Source organism: Apus apus, chromosome 2, assembly GCF_020740795.1.
Source record: "Apus apus isolate bApuApu2 chromosome 2, bApuApu2.pri.cur, whole genome shotgun sequence".
Taxonomy (NCBI): Eukaryota; Metazoa; Chordata; class Aves; order Apodiformes; family Apodidae; genus Apus; species Apus apus.
In genome coordinates, this window is record NC_067283.1 from 9,986,298 (window position 1) to 10,010,513 (window position 24,216).

At 37.1% G+C, this 24,216-nt stretch overlaps 1 protein-coding gene across 3 annotated transcripts in view; it reads right to left on the reverse strand.

The window, feature by feature from the left end:
• The window catches only part of PTPRN2 (protein tyrosine phosphatase receptor type N2), a 657,265-nt gene that overhangs the window by 384,387 nt on the left and 248,662 nt on the right, over positions 1 to 24,216 (reverse strand). For all 3 annotated transcript variants that reach the window (XM_051609993.1, XM_051609992.1, XM_051609994.1), the window contains exons 7-9: positions 21,048 to 21,302; positions 19,758 to 19,798; positions 17,695 to 18,068 (exon numbers count right to left, since the gene is read on the reverse strand). In XM_051609993.1, the coding sequence (XP_051465953.1) occupies positions 17,695 to 18,068; positions 19,758 to 19,798; positions 21,048 to 21,302 (670 nt within the window). The remainder of the gene's footprint in view (positions 1 to 17,694; positions 18,069 to 19,757; positions 19,799 to 21,047; positions 21,303 to 24,216) is intronic.

The following is a 24,216-nucleotide window of genomic DNA, read 5'->3' on the forward strand; positions in this document are numbered from 1 at the left end:
ATTGCTCAGCCTCCCTTCATGCTGCAAACCCAAAATGCTCAAGAGACCTCCTGTCACACAAGCAGAGGTAGCCCCTCAAGGCACCAGATAAATTTAGAGTTTTTCTAGATGTCCAAGACAGAAATGTTCTTGTGTGAAAGCAACAAAAGAATCTGATTGTTTCTGTAAGGAAAAGAATGTATTATAGATTATTCATAAACCCCCCCATATTTCAAGCATTGATAGTGGGTAGAAATGTGATTATTCCCATTACTATGAAAGCAAGTTGTCATAGTGACTCAGGGGCTTATGTGTTAATTAAATCTTTTGTCCCAAAGATGCTGGCTTAAATTTTATGGAAATGATTGGTGACAGCCAATGGGCTTTTACTGAAACATCAAGTCTGGGCAGCAGTGCAGGCAGAGTCTGCTGCCATACACTGGTGTAATTTTCTTACCAAGAATCCCATCTGTAAAAGCACAGCTTTCTACTGCCTCCTTACCCCTCCTCCCCTGAAAAAGCAACCTCTGACGTCAAAACCAAGGTGTGCTTCTACATGCCAGTAATGAGGAAGTAATCAGAGCATTTCAATTCTACAGTCCAGTAAGAATGCTGGAGAGAAAATGTGCTTGAAGAATATTCTTTTACAAGCCTGAGCATCCAGAAGTAGTCTTAGTAACCCTTATCGAATACCAAACTAAAGCACACATCTTCACAAACTCACCTACAGTTTGTTAGGGTAAGAAATTGCTGTTCCTAACAGCGCAGGAAATCTGCAGAACTACTGCCTGTGTACAAAGGTACAGTGCTGTCTATTTTCCTCTTTGGTAGCAGTAATATTAATGATCACTCTATCACATTTGAGGATTTACATTAAGAATTATTAGTTTCTAGAACGATATTTTCCAGTACAATTTTTCCAAATTCTTAACCCTGGTAGATACTGGTACTGTTTATTACAGTTCTGGGACAGTTGTACTGTAGGAGGGCTGAATATTCAAAAGCTTTTGCTAAAAGTGTCAGAACATCATTCTCCACACTCTGTTTCTGCTTTGCTTTTGTTTAGTGTTGCATTTTGCTCAGTCTTGCATGGTTTGCACAGTGACTGCCTTTAGCTTTGTTTACACAGAGAGAACATGTTATTCCCACCAGCACAGCGTTAAGCAAGGCATGCAACAGCACTGTGCCCCCACATCACCCATCCTCCTGCCCATGGTCCTCCCATATGTCCCCAGGGCAAGCACACAGCACTCGTGGAAGAGCTGCTATTTGTGAACTTCTATGTGCTATGCTTGGTTTTCTGCTTGCCTGATTCAGTCCTATACGGGAAGAAGTTGCTGTATTATGGAGTAGTTTTTTATGGGGTGTTTGTTTGTTTGTTTGTTTTGTTGTTTTGGGGGGTTCAAATCCTATGAAATTAATCCCAAGGGAAGATTTACAAAAAACAAGAAGGAAAGACAAAAAACAGTTGTTCAGATTAGGAACAAATAGTGAGATACTCCAAGCAGAAAATGGAACAGTACAAAGAAAACACTTTAGACTCAACCCTAATGATGAAACTATTTTATTGAGGCCAAAGATTTGGAGAAAAGCTAAAGGTGGGGATAGGGTTCTCACTGCTTTATTTGAACTGGTGAAATAGTAATTTCAGCTCCTTACAGTGGAGGAAGAGAGAGGGCCCCCCCCTTTTTGGTGACCATTCTTGCTGGCTCTGATTCACTTGGAGCAGCACAGCACAGAGTGAGTGTCTGGGCTATGGTCCCTCAGTTTTCAGACATGCTACAACACAGGTCCAACCCATATACCTGTTTTTTCAGAAGCCTGTGATAAGACATTTCAGTACATCAGTAGTGGTGAACCCTTAAAAGAGAAATCACAATTACATAGGCCTCAGCTATACAAAGCATGTACTGAAAAAAAAACCAAAAGCAACCAAAGACGTACCCCGGATGCTATTTACACTTTGCAAGGCTCTCTTGAGGGACTAACCCTTTTCCTGTCAAAGAGAACCAACGGCTCCTGCAGTGCCTCTACCAGTCCTTCTCGTTTTTACCACTCTGTTTTATGATTTCTTTGAGTGTTTCTGATCACCTTTGATCTAGAATTTGGTCTTAGGAAGAATAACTGCTGGATGGCATAGCACATTTTTGCAGATGTCCTATCTCTGGCCAGCTGAGATATTGAAATAGTGCTTACTTTGGTTTTCCTATATTTGCTCTCATTTATCTTGCTGTAGATTTCTTTTAGCATCTCCCATCAAGTTAATTGTGCTAAGATATGATAAAAGCAGCTAAACCAAAATGTGATACATCTCACAGTTTATGATAATAATTTTGAGTTCTTTTTAGGTTTCCAGCTACACTTCCCTACAGCTTGGAAGATTAAAAAGTCAGAAAGTACAGAAAATCCATATATAACTTTCTTCCATTGCTTTATCTTCTAATGTCATCTCTATCTGTGAGTGCTAGCCTCAATATTATTTTTCAGTTGACAGATTCAGACTTTACTGAGCCAGTGGCCAGTATGCTGGTTCAACCAGATGCCAGTCTCAATCTTCTGTTATCTTTAGAATACTCTTTGTTTAACAGGTTAATGACAATGACAAAATAAATGGGGAATAAAGTATAAACATTTCCTTTGGGTTTTATGTAGGCAGAGTGTCATCTGCAAAATATTTCACTGCTGCTTTTGTTTAATCTCTCTTTTCAGGGGTCTTTGACTAAAGTAGTTTTATCTGCTGAAGTATATGGCTTATATCTCTGCTAAAAATAGCCTGTGTTACATGGTAGTACTACATTATCCCTTTAGATAAAATTACTCCCCAGTTCAGTGCAAGACTCTGTCATGATTCAACATCATGATATAACCATGAAAAATTCCTTCCCCATTTTAACAATGTGAAAAATAAATACTCCAATCCATACCTCCTTCTCTGAACTAAAATAATCACAAGCAATCAGCTCCCTGTAACTTCTTCAAGAGTTTTGTCTACCAATAAATAAATAAATAAATGCAGATCTAGGCTATAAAGCTATTTTATTTATCCATAAATTTTAAAAGAATGTACAGGAATAAATACCTCTTAAATTTAATGTGAGCTGCTGAGCATTTCTGAAAATTAGTGTAATCCATTTAAATGCTCAGGAGCCAATTTGTGAGCCCAGCTTTACATAATTGTTTGTTAAAATGTCTTCACAGAGTGTAGTGGGCATTGAATATAGGAAAATTAGATTGCCTGGTGAAAATATTATTCTGTATCTTCCAATATCTACATCCCTCCCAGTGAGGGAGCTGGAAACAGAAATATTTTTAAAAACAATCCACTTACAAAGGTAAAGTAAATAATAGAAGACTAGATTATAATATTCCTCTGGTACTGTCTATTAAAGACTTCCATTTTCATTTGCTCAATTGAAAAGAAAAATACAGCAATGAAAAGTCATTTCTAAAATCTTGTTCGAGAAAGTTGGCACAACTTAGAACAACCACATGAAGTAATTTTCTTCTCAGTCACTGCTACAAAATGTATCAAATTTACTCATCATTTTTTTCAAATCTGTCTAAACAATCCAACTGTATTCAGTGGTTTTATGCATAAGTGATAGAATATTTGTTGCTGAACGAATTATGAATAAGAAACAGCATAGGTTTTCATCTGGAAGAGTCTTATCATGACCTTAATTTTTACCATCCATTAAATGAAGACAATACCAACTTTCTTCATCAGATGCCTACCATTTCTCTATAAAAGACCACTACTATTTGACTTGCATTCCTTCTGGATCTAAGAATACAAAGAGCAACACTATTGGCAGTCCCTAAAGCTGATATGTATCTTTCCCGTACCAAATATGGAGAAAAAGATGTAGCAGTAAAGACCAAATGAACTGAAAATTAACTTTTCATTATTATAATAAAAACCTCCCTCATTCCCCTACTAAAATTTAGTTCCAAACTTTTTCAGTTCAGGAGATCTGTCTGGTTTTAGAGCACATCTGACTCATTTTAGAGCATCTTTAGAGCACCTGAATCCAGGTGAAGAAAACTTCTCACTCACTGGTGAGTCAGTAGCTTTACTAAATGCCTGCTGCAGGCAAATGGTGTAAGAGGTAAGAGTCTTGTGCACCAGACAGGCATCACGAATGGCCAGTTAGACAACTCCAGGAAAAGACTGGAGCTGAGTATTGGATTCTGACCTAAAAGACCAGATCAGCTTTCTGCTGCAATTATCCAAACAATGCTACAAATTAATGCTACATTTCCTAGAAATTCCCAAGACATACTACAAATTTGATGAGAACATCCACTTTGAATAAGGGATTGTCTGTTTTTGACTGGAAGCTAATGATTAATGCATTCAAGGCTTGAAGCTTCCCCTTCTGCTTAAACAAAAACAAGGAAACATGTAAATGAAGGAACAGGAGGAGAACTGCAGGGAGCAACACTGGCAACAAGGCCAGGTCTGCATGCTTAGCTAAATGGAGCTCAAACTCTAATGGAAGTCAGTGGGCAACGTCAAAGGGAACAAGAGGCAAAACAGAAGAAAACAATAATGAAAACTATATATTCTGTATTTTCCAATATGCCCATCAAAAGAATTCCATAAATGGATCCATTTTGGCTGTGAAAAGTCTGATCCAGTTATACAGATGGCTTGACTGCTAGCATTTGCCAAGCCTGCTCCCAGCCCAAGGGGAGCAACATGTAGCTCAGTGTTACACTGAGGTTGTGTCATTCTCACAATTGGTTACTCTCATTTGCTTTTCCTCCTCTCAATTGCCAAGTGTTCTCAGAAACCCACTTACTAAACTCGGAAACCCACTTACTGAGTTCTGAAATGCTCCCTTAGTGCCATCATTCAAATTATGTATTGTCTTTGCCAGACTGTACCTAGTGCCCTTCCAATACTCTGTTTAGCAATTGTAATGCAGCACTATAATGGACATCCAGTCAGCCCTGTCAGATTAGTTCAATTGAATCATTTTCTGCAAAAATGAAGAATAATCTACTGTACAGAAATAGGCCTGACACTGAGAATTGCACTCCTTAGACCCAAATGTCAGTCTAATCCCCAGTGAAATCTTAAGTAAGGTAGGGTTCAATCTATGGAAAATTTGCTTAAATCGGGACACAGGCAATGAAAGCTTGTTTGCCCATTTTTAAGAGTGCTGAGTACTGCATTAAAATTACAAGGCATTTCTCTATATCCTGAAAATTGCCTGAGTGCTTAACTACAGTTCTCCTTGTAGTATCAGAAAGTGGATTTGGTTGGGAAGTAAGTGCCACTGTCACACACAGCCTCTCTCTAATCCTAGGACTTCTGGGTGGGAGACATTTTTTATTCAGTCTAATATTAACTTTAAAAATGCTTTCAATGTTTACTTATGTAAAACGCAGACGTGCTAAAAAAATAATTTTGAACCAGCAGTTTTCCTTCCTCCTAAGCCCTGCAAGCTGAGCCATGTTCCCTCTTGCATGTTGGCTATCTTCCTCTGTTGCTTTTATGCATCTTTGGGCCATCAAGCAGGTAATGGACATTGCTGTCGCTCAGGGCTGGTACACAGAGCACTCTCCTTGGATATGGGAGTTAAAATTGCTGGGACTAACTTCAGTAAGATCTCTTCCATCTTCTGTTTCACTTTCTAACTCGTGCAGATACATTAGGAAATGTCTGCTTATTATTTGGTTTAAAAAATGCTTCAGCACTTTTAGCTACCTGCCTTCACGGACCAGTATCAGGCCCCATGCATTCCACACTGCATCTCCACTCTCAGCGCATTGCTTGGCAAGGAGAAGCATAGGAGACAGAATGCCAGGACTTGAGCTCCATCTCTCGATGGGCAAGGGGTTGTTGATACCAGCTGTGACTGCTCTGTTGGCTAAAAGCATGCAAGAAAAAAGAGTTAAGAGGGGTTCCCCAATTTCCAGGTCCTGCTGCTGGGATCAAGAAAGAGTGAGAAGAGCAATTGCTGAAGGGAGCCCAGCCCGGACAGTACCTACTAACCCCAGACCTTGAGTCAGTTCTCAGTAGCAGCTACCTGGAGGTTATTTTAAACCACCTCAGAAATGCTGCTGCTTGATTTTCTTAAATGAGCAGTAAATACAGGCGAGTCCAAAAACAAGACCCAAGAAATAAAATAAAATTCAAGGTAATTCTGGGAAAGTTCTGAAGGAGGGTGAGAGAAGCAGTCAGCTGTGATATATCTCTGTAAGGTCTACCTAAGAAGCACACAACAATGACAGACATAAACCACTACTTTTTTACATGTATTTATCTTGGGTACTGTGTATTCATACAGCTAAAAATCACAAAAGAAAGACATTTAAAAAGTTATCCAGTAACAGTATTCAAAATTGGCCTCAATTCCCTGAGGAAAAACTTAAATGATGTGAGGGTTGCTATGAAATTGCTAGTATTCAGGCAGTTGCCCAAAGCCCAGTTGAAAAGTAGCAAAAATCTATATTCTATTCCAGGAATACTAGGGACACCTCACCAGATAAATGAGAGTTTGAGACACAAAAAACATAATTCTGACTGATTCACTGTCTGATTCCAGTGGCCAGATACAAGAATATTGCCATTTCATCCTTACACGAACCTCAAGAAACACGTGAACCTCATGTTTCCAGACTGGGATGATAACGTCAGCCAAGCACTCTATTTCCATGCACACCCAGTGAACTGCAGCCCAGGCAAAGAACAGAGATCAGAAATCAGTCTCTCTTGCCATATACCCTGCATCAAGAGTATTCCTTCTAAAAATAAACATGTAAGCTTATGGTATAATTCTAAAAAAAAAAAATAATAAAATTTAAAAAATGAGTTAATGTGATTATGTATATGCTCATTGCTCACAAAAATATGTGTAAAAAAAATAATCTGCTGAACTCTTGACCTCAGTGATATGTTTGTCTGATGAGTGACTAGTTCGAGTTTTAAAAATGCATTAGCAGGGAAATGGGTCACATACTTCAGGATTTGCATGTCTTCTTTTAAATTTTTAAGTCTGAAAACATTTGCCACTATACCAAGGGTAGGATTCATCTGTCTAAACACAGCAAATCTCTTCTTCAAGAACTTCGGCAGCCTCTGAGCCCAGATTATCAGGAGTTTTAAGAATACTTCTTTTTCCATTTATTTTTTCAGAGGTCTATTTTTCTTAATGTCTATTGTTTTGCCACACTTATTCCAGCTGAATTTCATCTACCATTATGCTCCTTAATCCTTCTATGTATTTAAATCCACCTGGAATTTTGCTAAATCCTCCACAGCTCTTCCTAACAGAGACAATTTGCCCATGGGGTACCACTAATCTCTCTACATGCTGAGAAGCAGCAGCTCATGATGAATCTTCCTCTCCTGTCTCATAACCAGTTCTTAATCCACAGTGACACCCTGGCCCTCGCTCTGTGACTCACTCTCCTTAAAGTCAGTATGAAGAGCATCCCATTTATCTCCTGTTGATTTGAAGGGGAGGTACAATTCATGGTTTTGCTCCAACAGCAGCTTTTCTCCTGGGAGAGTCTGATGTATCTCATCAAAAGGTGCTTCACTCCTGAGGGTCTTCCAGGTGCAGTGCTGCCACGAAGGAGAAGAGAGGATCCCTGGCACTGCATCCTGGAGGCCAAGGCTTAGTGGCCTTCAGATGTAAATATCCAAGGTTTCAAATGTCAATAGTAGCTTATCATTAATCAGGTCTCTGAGTCAGTCTCAGAAAAGCTGAAAACAATACTAAGAAAGGTTCATTTTAAGGACACAATTTAATTTTTTTCCTTTTCACCTGTTTTGTTTTGTTTTCCTGCTAAGATTAGTACATATTTTAACAAGCAACATAATGGGAAACTCAATTACTGAAGTATGAAATGGATATCAATCTCTTTGTGTGCAAATTTCAATAGTAACTGAATTATGGAAGAGCTGCTGATGTCACAACAATTTTACCAAGGTTCCTCAAGAGATTTTCACCCCCCTCTTCCCACTGACTCCTGCCTCCTTGGAGTTGGTTCATGGCACTTTGTAGCACACCAACATGACTATTCTCTGACCTGAAAGGTAACTTACTAAACCTGGCTGATTTAGTTGCTAGCTACAAACATTTGAGCCATGCACCCTGCAATCCAGAGGAAAGATGTTGTATTTCCCTTAGGAGGGAATACAAGTTGTATGCAGTCAACTACACACCCCTCATGGAAGGATGCTCCTTCCACCTTAGGCAGCACATGGCATATCAGGGAAGACATGGCAACACAGCTGCATGACTCTCCCATTCTCATCAGGTTGGCAACTACCAGTAGATAGCTATTGAATCCAGCCCCTTCAACTCCTGCTTCTCTTTTTTTAGACACAAAGTCTCACTCATCACTGAAGAAATGCATATTATCCACACAATGGAGAAGAAATGGAGACATGAAATGGTTTGCTCAAGGTCACAGAGGAGGTAAGTGGCATAGGAAGGACTATTGGGAACATTTTAACATCAAATTCATAGTGTTGCCATTAAATTCCTTCTGAGACTACCAAGCCTGAAAAAACATTTAGACACCAAAATTGTATTTATTTCTATTTTCTGGAAGTGCCCCTCAGAGTAACTCATCCGGTAATCTAAAATGAAAGTCCTGGGCACTGATGCTTCACATCCATGGCATCACAACAGTCTTGTCTGGCTGAGCTTGAGACTTTTGTCCATGTTTCAGTGGGGTTTCGTACGCCCCAGTAAAGGCGTGTGCATTTCAGCACTGAATGGATTTAATTTGGTTTGAAAGCGGTTTGTGCCTTAAATTTAGTTTAAAAATTATTAATTTTGTAAATAGTTCACATTTTTTTCAGGATTCACAAAAGCAACCAAATAACTTCTGAGCACAGAGCTACTTGTGGATTGTTTGAGAGCTGTCTGACTTCACAGCATTGTTATCGTAATCATTTTAAGGACACTGCCATTTCCTTGCATCAGGCTGCAGTTTCATTTTTCTATGCTTGTTTCATCAAAGGCTTTATTAGCCATAAAACCTTTTTAAGCTTACAACTGTTTTGAAACCTCAGCAAATTCCCACTTTCCAAATTTTTTTCCCTCTTTTCCCACCACGAGTAAGTGTGAATTTAAACCTCTTAATACAGAGAGATTCAAATTCAGACCAATTTGTAGCACAGATGACACCTGGTAAAAATCAATGGCAGTGGTCAGGCTATGAAGGTCAGAGGAGATAACGGCATCATAGAAACATGAGAATGACAGAGAAGTTGAGAAGGATCAACTCTCTAGAGTTATAATGGAAGTGTGACACCGTGCCAGCCTGTACTTGCATCACTTCAAACATGAACTACCTCCAGCTGTGTTAACAGCAACAAATTCATACAGATGCTCTGCTGCTAGCAGAAGCATGGAAATAATGGGAATAATCTGTGCCATGATTGTGATATCCTCCTTTCTGAGGCTGAAATGGAGCCCATCAAAGTACTCCCTAATGCATTTTAAGCTGTATGCTAGAGCAGTTCTCATGAACCTTGAACTTCTGATGCAAAAAAGCCTTGAAAACGCAAAATTATTCTTCTGTATCAAATTATTCCTTCATACAAAAAATTAATAAATCAGAATGAGAAGAACGGATGCACTTCTCAATTTTTATTCTTTCCCCTCTTTCATATCTTCCCTCTTCCTTCAAGGCAGCTTAAAGCCCAGAAAAATTTATAATGCAAATGGTTTAAATTAAAAATCACAAAGAATATCAAACAATCCTGTGTTAAAGGAAGTTAAAGAAACACACAGAAAGTCTGTAAGAGATAAAAAAATAAAAGATTTTAAAACTGACATTTTAGAAAAATAATTTTCCACAGTTTTAAGAAACTAAATATATTTCTGTAGCAGATATACCTAGTATTTAGGTTGTGGCTGTGCACTTTCTTGAAACAAGTACAGAAACTGAATGCCAGCATATCTGCTTGAAAGAAAATTCAAAATATTTTCTCTGTCCTGGTTTATTCTCTGTGTTCTGAATTAGTTCTCACTGATTTTCTACTTACAAAATTTATTTTGTGTGAAACCCGAATGATTTAGACTGAGAATAAAATTACTTAATTCTCATTTTTTGTGGCAGGTGTTTACATTGTGTACACATTATCTGAAGTAAGAAAGTCCAAAGAATATCCAGGCATGAAAATTAAATTATAGCAGTTTTTATATCTGAGCTTCTGAGGATTGGCAGAACCTCACTGATGAGAAAGCCCTGGTAGATAATAGACTGCATTATGATTCAGTTTGCTGCATTCCCAGGAATCCTGATCTTTGGCTTTCTCCTTCTCACTAATTTCAAAAGCTTGAAAGTCATCACTCTTTTATAATGAACTCCATGGTAATTACCCCCAAAACACTGTGATACACTAAAAGTATTGACCATATGGTATTGTGAGATTTTGCAGCATCTCAGGGTTTTAATGACTACTACTGTTTATAAAAACAGCCCAGCTCACAGCCCCATGCCAACTATGTTACATAGATAAGTAACATGCAGCCTGAGCAGCCTGGAGGTCTATAGACTGGAGACAGCAGAGTAACCTGAACCTGCACACAGACAGGTTGTGGAGTACCTGCACACAGACAGGTTGTGGAGTACCTGCACCAGCTGCTCTCCCAAAAGAGCTAGTGTGTGATACCCAAACGAGGGATGTGCTAATATGGCACAGAGGCCTGGAAAGATAGAAATGGCAATGTCTGGGAATGTCTGTTCTGGGAAACCAGGCCAACAGCTGTATCTCTTTAGCTAAGTGGAAAAACACAAATGTGAGCGAGTACTTGTGGGACTCCAGGAGCACTCCTAAGATTATCTGTTGCCTTTCATTGACTCAAGTGACCAGAGTGATTCCTTGCCATTACTGTTGCTAGTGCGACAGACTGGCTGGACATCAGATATATCAAGTAAAATTTTTGCTCTGGATTTTCCTCTAAAGGCAAAAATGCAGAGCTGGTCCCTATAGAAAGCAGAAGAAAACATCTGGGGAAATGAAGCCTTAAGAGGAAGATAAGATGGAACTTTGGAAAGACTTCTCTTGTAAAATTATCTACATCAGCAGGTGAGAATCATGTTCAGGGATAATATATTTCAACGGATTGTGGAAGCACAAAAGCTATGGGCAACAAAAGTAGAACTCTAGTATGAAAAACCCCTGCCTTTATTTATTGCTGTCTGTGGCAAAGCTACAGTAACCACTGTTTGTGATTATGTTTTTGTGCATGAATAAGTAGCATGAAGCATTATTTTCCTATGGGAATATATAATACCAGAAGTGAGGCATTGAAGCAGTAATGTGGGAGATATGATCTCTGTCACTTGCCAAGATTCACAAGGAAACTAGAGGATTAAAGAGGGAAAAACTCTAGGGAGTGTGAATAATTACATGTGAAGAATCATCCAAGGACATTTCTAGATTTATGTCTCTTCACCAGTTATTGTGCAGAATTGTCTCTAATGGATAAATTTATAGGCAACTGTTTTCCATCTATATCATTTAGGCAGGGGGTCAAACTATGCTATCAGAAGCAAAACTTTGTGTTTTAAAATCCATGATGGACATTCATGGAATTTATTTATACATGGGTAGGAACTGCTAGGGAAATACACAAAGTGAGGGATACAAATTTTACATTTGACTTTTTTTTTGTTATGTAAGCAATGCTGACCCTTGCGGATTTGAACAGACATTAACAGCAAGGAGCTTTTCTGTTTTATGTATGTTTATAATTTATTTTCAATTTTAAAGCTAGTTGTAGAAGTTAAGTGAAGAATATGCACAAATATTTTTCCCTCGATAAGTGCACTTGCAGGTAGAAAAACAATTTCAAAGAGGACATTGAGATGTGCAGAGAAGGTCAAGTCAGTCTTTCTATTTGTATATAAGTATTAAAGGGCAACAACATTTTGTTATTATTTTCCAAATAATAGCTGAAAAGCCTCATGCAATAGAAAAGCTCACCTTCCAAGAAACATCAAGACAACAATAAAACCTATAAGGTCTGTTTTGTTGCTGTAGATATTGTGATTAATTTTCTCTTATTTATTTTAAATTTCATTTTAAATGCTATTAAAATGTGCTAAATATTTTAACCTGATAGGGGAAACAAATAATGAAGATCATAAAAATACAATTATTCAATGGCTTGCCCAGGAAAATAGAAAACTTGAGGAATAAACCAAGAGTTCTGTACAACCCAGCTTCAGGGTCCTAACCCAAACACCATCCTGTGGAAAGTAATCATGATATGCAGCATCACCATTTATCACCTTTGTAAAAGTGGAGAAAGAATATCAAGCATATGGAATGAACCTAATCCTTCAGCACGTTAAATGGGTCAGGCTAATCATATTCCACAGCGATTTTATACTATGAACACAAGATCCATTTTCAGCTTTTTTCACAGCATCTGAGCAGAATACCAGCTACCTTAAAGGAAATGCCTAGAAATGTACACAGGATCCAATTAACATGTTGTGAACAGATTTGCAGCCTGTATAATTTTACATAGACAGTCTGGAATTGAGAGTTAACATATGACAAAACACTAAATATCCAGGAACTACTAATACAACAATGCCAGAAGTTGGCTCACAAGCTAACAGAGCTGCCATGAGCTAACTGTCTATGATCTTGTATTTGTATGACAAACTGCAACAACATGGGTTCTGATAAATCACAGAACAGGTCAGGTGCCTCTCTAAGCACCGGGTGTCCAAGCATGGCTTCAGAAAAAACATGACTTGGCTCTGATGCTCAAAAGACTACGATAAGCACTGAAAAGGGGGGGGGACCTTCATACTCTCAAACGAGGGTTCTTCTTAGTGCATTTAAGCCTAACTACTAAATTTCATCTTTAAGAAATTGCACACCAGCTTGACTATGTAAGCTGCTGAAATGCAGCAGCTTGCATTTAGTTTTATTGGAGGTGGTAAGAACTACCTGTTCTGAAAAGTCAGGCTTTGGGTTTCCTCATGAGGGCCTCAGGAGGCTAAATATTGTTTAAATCTTTTGATTGTGGGATCTTGGCCCTCAGCGGAGAACATACCCTGCCAGACAAATGAGAGTGTTGGCAATATTTCCAACAACAAAAACATTTTCACACTGCAGAACTACAAGCTCAGAAAATGGGAATAGTTCTTTGGTCCAAAAGCAAAGACTTCTCCGATTTGAGAGCTCACATTGATGTATCACCACTGTAACGGTATTTTATAACTACGGCCAAAGTAGCATACAAATGAAAATAACATCTTATAGATTAGCATTTCAGAGTTAAAATTAGTAGAAACAGGTCAAAGCAGTTACACTAAGAAACAAACCTCTTTCACATAAATCCTACAGTGGTAGAATACAAATTTTTTGAAAGAGAAAAGAGTAAACAAAATAAATCACCCAATTTGATTGGTTTCTCCGCATAATAAAGTGCTGAAGCAGCACAGTAGAGGATTTGGTGGACAATTTTCTACACTGAAACTGTCAATTCATTCTGAAGCTTAGCACTGATGGATATTATGGATTGGTATGGATTGCACTGCTCCAACCATCTGAAAGGTCACTCAACAAACACAGCAGGAGTGACCTATTGTTCTTGCCACTGACAATCAGACTGCCGTTTTGACAAGTCTTTAAACTATCACAAATCTTTTCTTCAAGTATTACATGGAAATGTTTATCTTCACTTTGTGGTACAATTAAAAGCTGGCATCTTAGGAGTTCACTGAAGCAGTCTTAATATCTCTGTGGGTCACACTTGCAAAGCCATGGAAGCCTGAGAATCTAATAGTGAATGGATCACCCCTGACATCTGTCAACTATACCACTGAGAATAATCTTTTCAGTTCCATTTTCAGATCAGAAGGTGAAAAGAACTCAAGCTATTATCCTCAGAGTACAAATATTCTGGACTAATTCACTTTCTCAGCAAAAGACCATGGTTTCAGCTGTAAAAAATGAAGCTTTGCTGCTCCAAAAAATCGTGGCCAATAAAAACTGATGGATTGAAATTATGATGTATTGATATATGGAGGAAGAAGAAAAACATACAAAGGTAGTAGTATTGGAAAATAAGTAAGTACCTCTCATGTTGTACTTTGGCATTTCATTTTGTGTGCCCAAGTTGAGAGTAGATTGAAAAAACCCATCATAATTTTAGTTTTATAATCTTAAATGTGTTAATTGCTGAAAGATACTTCACATACAAGTTTGTCTAACACTCAGGCTGCTAGAATGATGTATTTCATACATACCTTTAGCTCTAGCTTCTTCTCTATTTAAAATAGAGAACTTTTAAAAAAAACAGAAAGATCTAAACATAAGAACAGAGAATCATAGAATCATTTAGGTTGGAAAAGATCTTCAAGATCATTAAGTCCAACTGTTAAATATCAAAGATCAGTTGTGAAATCAATTTCCTGAATAATTACAGACTACAAGCACCTCACAAGTGGGTGACTTTAGGCTGACATGCATTAAATAACTGACTAGGAATACTTCCTGCCCTTTATTTCATTGTAAGAATATAACATGTATATAGTCATATGTAGATGTGAAGCATAGGTGTCCTACACCTAGGACATTTATTAATACTGTTTATTTGTTGCAAAGACCCAGTGAGATTTTTGGTACAAAAACTTAATTACATGGGAATCTTACTAAAGAAGTGTTCCTTAAATAGACATTAAAACTTTTCTTCTGTGTATTTATAGTTAACAAAACTTCTCTTTCTCTATCCTCTCTCTCCCCTAAGAAAAAATACAATTACAGCAACATTCAGGAAAACAAGTTCTTATTGAAACTCTCGCCTACACCAATCCAATTGCTCTCTAGGGCTACTTTATGTATTAAAGAAATGGTTTTGGGACATGCTAGTATGTAATAGATCCCTCAACTACTGCAGAAAGTATTCCTGCAGAGTGAACAAGTCCAATGTTAGGACTTGTTATTCTTACAACTTTCAGAATATATAATTTTTGTTTTGCAAAATATGGTGTTTTCATGTTAAAGTTACATTTCAGATAGACCTATTCAAAACAAACAAGTTTAACAATAACAACAAAAAAAAGTAAACCAGCATATTATGGAGTTCAAATGCAGAGGAGGGTCAAACCACTGAAAAGTTATAAGTCAGTGGCAAAAAACCCTGAACCAAAATCAGTTTGCTACGGATTGAATACAACACAGTGCTGGTACAAAATGAAATTTTCTTTAGTTTCACTCAATCAGCTGATTCTGTTTAACAGTTAACTCATTCTAGATTAGGAACTGGCAAAAAAAACAACCATGGAAGCTAATTCTCTTTTTCTCTACAGTGACTTTGGAGAAGTCATCTAGTTATACTCAAAGTACTAAGAATGTAGTGAGGAGTTATTAGTTAAGTTTCCTGAACACAGATATTATGTGCTTTGTGTATTGAGCTGGTTAACATTAAAACCTAAGGGTTTTTTTAATAAACATTGAAGTAGTTTCTTCTAACTCATTGTAAATTGTTTTCTCATGGTTTCTGACCACTTTTAACAATATTTCAGTGTTTTTCTAAAGCACCTTGCAATAATCTAGTATTAAAGAAAAGTACTTTTTGTCTTTCTGGTATCAATAACCTTTGGACAAGTGAAACTCTTCAGCAAGTTGCATTGAATAATAATAGACATAATTCAGGGAAAGCTCAGTAGCAGGAGACTAGCTAGGAAGAAAACCAGATAAGATGACACAGTGAAGAATCTATGTGTTGTGAAGACTGGAAGTCAGAAAGTCTCCCATTACATACAGCTGTGAAAGCTCAAAGCTTTTGAATAACTTATGAGCCAAATAATTCTGGATGGTCAAGGGAGATGGTGTCACTAAGTTCATGTTGGATATAAAGGTGCCTTGCAGACTGATGTTAGTAAAAAGGCCCGGGGGGGAGTAGTACTGAGCTGGGGAAAAAATAGGTTCTACTGCTATACATTGCATTCACAGGCAGGAACCAAGAGGTGTGGTTAAACTAGGGTATGCCATCGATTTATGGTAGACTGGTTTCAAAAGCCCAGAAGACTATTGAGTGCTCCTTGGCAAAAAAGTAAACATAAATGTCACCTCCCTGAAGGACAAAGGCACTACCAAGACAAAAAACTGGAAGAATACTCTAACTAGCTTTCTCCTGGAGTAGGTTCTTGAGAATAGTGAGCCTGCTACAGGAACCAGTCAATGAATATAAACATTCTAGGAAATCAGCTGAAAAATGTAATCGCAAAAGCATTTTAAAACTGGTTAATTAAATCCAAAACATTTGATCATTAGATAATGATCAACAGTGATTATTGACACACTGACACATGAGGATCTCAAATAATTTGGGACTTTCCTTAAAGGAAGTACTCCAAAACTCCCAAAACATCTTTTTTTAAAGTCCAGAGCTGAGTTTCTTTAGAAAGTGAATAAAATTTAACATTAAAATGGTAAAATGAAAACTCAGAATGAGAGAAGACAGCAATGCAAGGATCTGTGAACACAGCTCTCAGCCCACTACGTCCTCACAAGGCAAGGTCTTTCCTTCAACATCTCCCTTTGCAGTAACTAACTTATTTTTATTTTCTTCAGGGTAACCTCTGAGTCCTTATGAAATAGATTCCTTCCATTATCTCTGAGAAGTGGTGTTTGTTCCCTGCTTTTCGAGAAGCCTCTGTCTCTGATGTTTGCAGGCTGCCAAGCCTCAGCTTTCACTCTCCTCTCTTCTGCCTGTCCCTCTATGCACCATATAAAATCTCTTCCCCCAGATGGCATCCTTTCTTCATGATCCCATCTTTCTCAAGAGTAGCCCCTGGGAGAAGGCAAACAAGCAGCTGTCCTCTGATACCCAGCCACATGCATTTCAAAGCAACACAGTGTGCTAAAACCAAGAATCCTCCACAATCCTAATTGCCTTTGATGCCATTAATAAGGTTGAGACAGTCAAAAGCACTAATCCGTGCCACATAAATTTCAGTCTCAGTTTCTCTGTAATGCTATGCAGGGGTTTCTAAGCCCATCATAGAAACTCCTACTTTCTCACAGAAGATGAGTCGGGATTGCTAATCAAATGTAAGATTGTTCTCATAGGGGGGAAAGGATGTGAAATTGTCGATATGGTTCTAAACTCAGAAGTGTTCCTATAATAAACTGTGTATCACTGGGGGACAACTGTCTTTTGAAAATATAGTATTAAATGTCAAATTCATTAGTGACATGACCTGAAATCATTAGGTCTTTCTTTCTAAACTAGCTGCATATGTGGTGTCTGGATTCCTATTTGTGATATTTTCAGATCAAAATGAAACCACTGAGAAAATACTGTGTTTTATTTTTGTGTGTCTTTTTTTTTTTTTTTTTTTTTGAAAGAATGACTTAGGCATTGGTATTTAGGCTACTTTCAAGTCAAATATTTAAAGCCCACATCCAAACCATAAGCACAGTTACTGACATATCCGAAGGTCAATGGAACATAAGATAGAGAGAGGTCTAAGTAAAAGACCTACAATCTAAATATCTTCCACACTGGAGGAATAGCAACTATGAGAAAATAGAACTGGTTTTTTTTATTATTTTCATCAAAGCACTGAACAGGTTCCAAACAGTTTCAGATGTATTAAAACTCAGGCCTGTGGCATTTTCCTCTTGTACATTAATATTTCATTAGGAGCAATGACTTTATCTTTTCTCCATTTAAAAATGCCATTCAAATTGGCTGCTGTACTTACTCTTTCACTGTCACAATATAGCCATATTCTTTCTCCTCAGAAGATTTCACTTCAAGCTGTAAGCCTTGTCCCATGTTTTTCTGAGGCTCTTCATAGGAGCTTCCATCCTGCATTAAAGCGTTCTTAATCCAGTAGCGGGTCTCACTCGTGTCTTTGGAGTCAGATTCACTGTTTTTTGCAGCTGTCAGTTCCCTTGAGAAAGTCTCACTTTTTACATTTTCCACACCAGCATTTCTTTCTTCTGAGGAGGAAGAGTCAGTGTCTTCAGATTTCTTGCTTTCCGTCTTAAGCGATTCTTCAGGTATAAGGTCTTTAGGTGTATTTTCAGGTAACGTATTCTCATTCAAGAATTTAACTAGTTTTGCAGTGTTCTCCTGTATTAAAAGAATATTATTATTTTTAAATGTAACCACAGGAATGTTATGCTGAACCAAACCTGGATATAACCTTTCAAACTCTTATTGATATGGTAGAGTCTGTTTGTACAAATGTCACATGGTAATTTTTTTAATTTCTATATGCTGACAGACTAGGTAAGAACATCATGATTATTCAGTAATAATAAAAGACTACTAAACTATGCCACTTTATTTTTCAGTAGTTTTAATAAAGGCAAATTCTACAGTTAATTTCTTCTACAAATATCACAAAATCTAGGTTTTCTAGCTGTCTTAAACAGCTAAAAGAAAATGTGGATGGCATTTTCACTGTTTATTTTCTTATGTCTGTGTGTTTAATTAAATAAAAACTTTGTTATCAATAAGTTAATAAAAAAAGAGAAACAATAGAAATATCCATCAATATGCCTAAGTGTTGGGACTGGAAATGTTCATATTTCTTGGGTCTCACAAGTCATAACACAGGAAAGGGAAAAGATATTATGTGACGAATTATAATTTCACTTACTCAGCTCTAGAAATTGTGGCAAACTGTGAGTGATCCACTAAGCTAAACATACGATCCCAGGGGGAAAAAAAAAAAAAAAAAAAAAAAAGGCAAGGCAGGAACTCAGAGGTTCTTTTTCTATCATGATCTCTATTTAAAGTGTCACTAAAAAATCTATACATTAGACCTTCTTTAAGTCTACTGTGAATGCAGCACCTCATTTCCTGAAGAACTTTATGTGGATGGTTAAAGCTCCTGCCACATTGTCCCCTTAATGGGCTTTCCTTGCTTGGCAGAAGGCCAGCTACTGAAGAGATTTAACTGTGGACACAAGAGACTTTGCCCATTTATGAGTCTTGCAGTGTTAGCTTTTGGTAGAGTATACAGTATGAGAAGTTTCACAGCAGTTTTAAAAAACATTTCTTTGAGATTTTTCTGCTCCATGCAACTCAGAAAAAGGAAGATGAATCTATCTAAAAATGGTTGAATATTGGACATAAGTCTGTAGGTTGTGATTCAACACTCCTGAGGAATATTGTAAAAGTGATCTGGATTAAAATCCAAAAATTGATGTTACCACCTAGGGTACGAGATGAAATGCCTAGAGCTTTTCAAATATCCCTGATATTCAATGATTTGGAAGAATTAGTGGTAAACTGGAAAAAACTGGTCAATCCCTTAAAAGGAGAGGGAATTTTGAACCCTCCCACAAACACATACCCTGAGAGGGAATATGTTTATTCATCTGCTTCTGAAAACTAGAGAGGTTATCTGAACAAGGATGTTTACATTCCCGTGAACTAAGAGCCAAAGACGAGTGAAAGAAGGGTGTTTTGAACAACATCTCTATATTTAAAATAATCTGAGGAAAAGTCTGAATTTGTCTGAACTTTGTGACCTGTTAAGAATTCTATCTACATATATAAATGAAGGAAAGGCAAAAGAGGACTTGATTTTGGTTTTCTGAACTGCAAAATTCTCTTTGGTTAAGGTTTAAATAAATTTTCATTAATATTTTAATGCAGAGCAACAATATGCCTATGCTGTGATACTTAAATATATCCATACAAGATACACAACAAGTCTTATGTTTCAGAAGTGTGTTTTTGACCTTCACTGCGTATAAACCTGATATTCTGAGATGGAATACTTGTTTTGTTAGAATACTGGTACTCTACCTCTTTTTCATTTCTCACACTGGCTTCAGGCTCTCCATTGTCTGTAGAATATAAAAAACACAAATTCATAGTTATGAAGGGAAAACTTCATATATGAAACAAACACCACTTATAAGCTGCTTCTTAGTGCTGGCCTTTTCATGCTATGTAAACATTAAGACATCAAAGCTAAAAGGGCAGAGTAAAGAGCACTGTATAATTCATTATTGTTATTCTAACCCCACGTCAATAGTAAATTAATGCAAGATCAATAGACAGAGTACTTCAAGAGCCAATATAATAGTGTTATTTTGCTAATTAAGTGTCCAATCTTCATATCAGTTTATCAATATCTAAGAAAAAACCCACAAAACCCCCCCAAAAAACCAAAAAACAATAAAATGGCAATAGCTAGCTGAATAGAAAACTACATTTAAGAAAAAGGAAACATGGCTTTCTGGTTTATGAACCGAGTTATATTAATCTCTCCCAGTATGATTCCAGGCAAACCCTCAAGTCCGATTTATTTTAATCTACAAAAAGAACTGGCAATTAAAATAACCAGAATATCCCCAACTAGTAAGGATTCCAGTAAATCACCAGGAAAAAAGACAGTAGGTTAAAATCACTGCTTATCACTTATAGCATGTTCTTGGTATCCTTGATATAGCAACATTCACAAAACAGAGAATTGCTAAGTGGTAACCTATTTCCCACTGTGTTATCAACTCACTAATGGCAATTACAATAACTCCTGAATCTGTATCATGAGAAAAATGTGTCCAGTAAGAAGCAAATAGCAATGAAAACACTTTTCTTTTCCTAAGAAGTAAAGGGAATGAGTAGCTTTCTACTTGTACCTGTTGAAGAATTTCTTCTGCAAGTAATTGTGGTACATTAAAGAATTATTGTCTGTAGAACACATTTTTCCCCACATATTTTGAAATACATTCTTTGAACATAATAATTTTTCATTACCATTTTGCTTAAACATCTCATTTTCAAGAAAGGGAAACTAGACAACACAGCATAAAACCATTTGTATTTCAATATAAGTGGGTGTGTAGGTTTATCTTGGTTGTAAAGTTTGAAGACAAAGGGTTCACAAAAAGATGCATTTTCAATAAATAAAGTACCTGCTGTAAAAAGAAAACAACAAAGCTAAAATTGCTCAGCTTTCAGGGAAAAATAAATAAACTTTCCCTCCTGCCCTCTTAAAAACTGATTTTTAAAAGTCTAGCATTATTGTGAAGCAATAAAGCTAAACTAGGGTGGCTATCTTCTCTTGTACTTAACTCTTTGGATTAATACCTGGTATGTTAACACTGGTTTCCACCAATCCAGTCTGAATCTCTGCCCTGCCTTGAGAACCTTCACTTTTCCTTTGTGCTTCTGTTTTTTCTTCTCCAGTTTTTCCAGCATCCTTCTCCATTTCTTCCGGAATGCCAACTGTCTGAATTGCATTGGCGATAGTATCAGCAATCTCATCCAGTTCTCTTGAGCTGAGATTCTCCACATTCACCTGGTGTTTCTCTAGGTCCTTCAATACATCTTTAATAAGTGTCTCTGGATCACAAAACAACATAAGCACAAGATTCAGGTGCATATATGAAGCATGTGTGCTTTTATTCAGCTAGTATCTCTCTTGTTCCCTAAAAATAGCTTTTCCTTCATGGAGAGCATCTGCTTTCCCAAAAAGTGCACACACATTCGTGCTGCCAGCTTTACAGAAAACAAAGTATCATAAATGGATGTTAGAGTTTATGACAAGGTGAATCTGTGCCAGGCACTGAGGGTTGCATGCCCCCTACAATCCAGCAAGTTGTCCTTGGGGTACAAAACTGTCACTTTTTCATCACAAGAGCATTGTTTCCTAGTTTAAACCAACTCAAAATACAGAAGACAAGTATTAAGGTAGTTTAACTTCTTTTAGCTGCACTAAGATAAAATAAACAATAATACTGTTTATCAGAGATCAGGTTTCTTTGGTGATTTGTGTTTTACAAGGTAAATAGCTTTATAGAATTCTGGCGGGAAGAGTCAAATATTTTGTTTTTCAAACAAAAAGCTCCTCTTCAGTTACAGCAGATATGGATATATGTTCATTACATACATAGATATCTAATGGACAAACCTTCTAAACTATATTTACCTTGGAAAACATATATTTTTTTCAGAAATGAACTTTACTGCTTTGGTTTGTCAGCCATGGATGTTTTATGAGTCACACTGAGGAAAGAAATGTAAAGATGACATTCCAGGCCAGGAAAAGCAAAAGGGCTTATATTTTTTTTGGGGGGGAAACCCCAAAAAAACACAAACAAAAAAACAAATAAACAAACAACAAAAACAACCTTGATGTGAAAAAAAGTATTGAAGATGAGAAAACTCAAGGACAATGGATACTAAAGGTGAGTTAGAAGATGTAGCATAACAGCTCCACTGGGAAGACACTTTCCTTCAGTGCCTTTCTGCAAAACTCAGCCTGATGTCCCCTGGAGCGTGAGATACTCAATGCAGGGCTTACTCCAGAGTACCAAAACTATTTTCAGCCATGTCTCTGTTCTGTGTATTCAGGCTGATCAGGAATTCAGCATAAATATGCATATGCATGCAGGCAAGAAAACTCTTTCACATAGGTAGCATTGTGTAAAAAGAGAAAGGTCTGAATTGCTTTAAAATCTGTTGAAAGTATGAATTTATATTTAAGAAGTTTGAATGCAGCATCCAACCTTTTTAGTTATAGTAACATTCTCCATGTGAAGCCCTGTGACTGGACATGTTCATCATCATCTGTAAACAAGACTTTGCGACAACACTGTCAGCTTGCAGGCTTATATAAAGGTGAATTAAAAAGTAGTTGTGCAAAGGGTAAAACACTACCAGAAAAAAGGACTAAAGGGAAGTGTTGGGGTTTTTTTTTCTCACAGCAAAGGAAGAAAAATTAGGTAGAGACTCTTCTGCTCCAGCAAAGGGGCAGCAGAACATCTGTGACTTTGCAGGGAGACAAGAATTAAGGATGATTTGTCACTGGAAAAAGAGGCCAAAACCTTAGACGACTGTCATTTTTTGCAGCTGCAGTGTTAGCTGAACAAGTTAGAGCCTGCAGCTGACCATCAGCTTCTCAGTGTCATCTCAAGGCAGAGACTAATTTCCTCCAACCTGCCCATAATTCACCTACTAAATGCCAGGGTTGCCATTTTCCCTAAACTAATTAGTCAATATAAACCAAGATAAATTAAGCAGTTTAAATAGTAGTACTGTGAGCCAAAGAGGAGGACGTGGGGAAAGTGGCTCATTGATGTAGTTTCTTTTCCAGGGTAAAAGGATACGTATTTCCAATAATCCACCGCTACGATAATAACAAATTCTACTTGCTTATTTATAAAATTCAGCTGAGGTTTCATGGTGTGAACTTTTGAAATTTACTAAATAAGCATAGTTTTAAACATACTTAGGTGCAACTATCAATAAAAAAGGTTAAATCTATGATGCTGTTTTAAGCTATGGCAGCCAACAAAGATTACGGAATCATACTGAAATAGCAGAATTCTTTGTCCAGGAAAGCAAGTGTTCAGCAACAAGAGTCAAAGACTTAATGACAGTACCTGTGGCAAACGTTTTGGGCCAAGATATTTCAAGGTAGTAAAATTAGGGCTGAAGTTTGATGGAAGCTGAGTAACACCTCACAGAAAATGTTGAATGCTTTCCTTTCCCCATTTCATTGCATTGTAACCATCCTATGTTATGAATTTGATAATATAGGGAAAACATAATGACTAAATGCTTTTGTTCAGGAAGGTAATCTACAAAAGCAAATTGATGCAAACTGCAATATAAGTTTTTAGTAGACTCAATCACATGGAATTCAAGAAACTTTTTCAAGAAACAGAACAGCTGCCTGGAAGATGGTTGTTAGAAGAGTATGATACACACAGCATCAATGCAGGAAATTAAGCTGTAGGAAATACCCGCATTCCAGATTAGCAGAGAAGCCTTGTGTCTGCTTAGGTATAATTTCTACTCTTGTCTTTTATAGAACTACTGGACAATAACCTGGCAGAAAGACCTAAGTTATTGCAGCAGAGCTAATAAAGTCAGCAAAGACAAGACAGAATACAGGTCAGTCGTAAATCAAAACTAAAATTTTTCAACTAAATGTATGAAGACACATTGCAAGGCACACCACAGTAGGAAAAAAAGTGTTCTTGGAACACTGTTTGATTACCTGACATTAGTGAAACTATAAAAGAATTAAAACTGTGATGAATTGTCTGACCTTCTTTTTTAAGTTTTTGCCATTCATCCACTGACATGAATAACCATGATGTGCAGCAGATAACATTCTATGAATGAGATTTTAAATGTTTTTGCAATGATCTTGAATAATATTTACAAACGTCCATAATATTTTTTAGTACAGATAAATAATCCACCTTTGTATTTCTGAAATTCTTATGTGGAGTGGTCTTAGAAAACA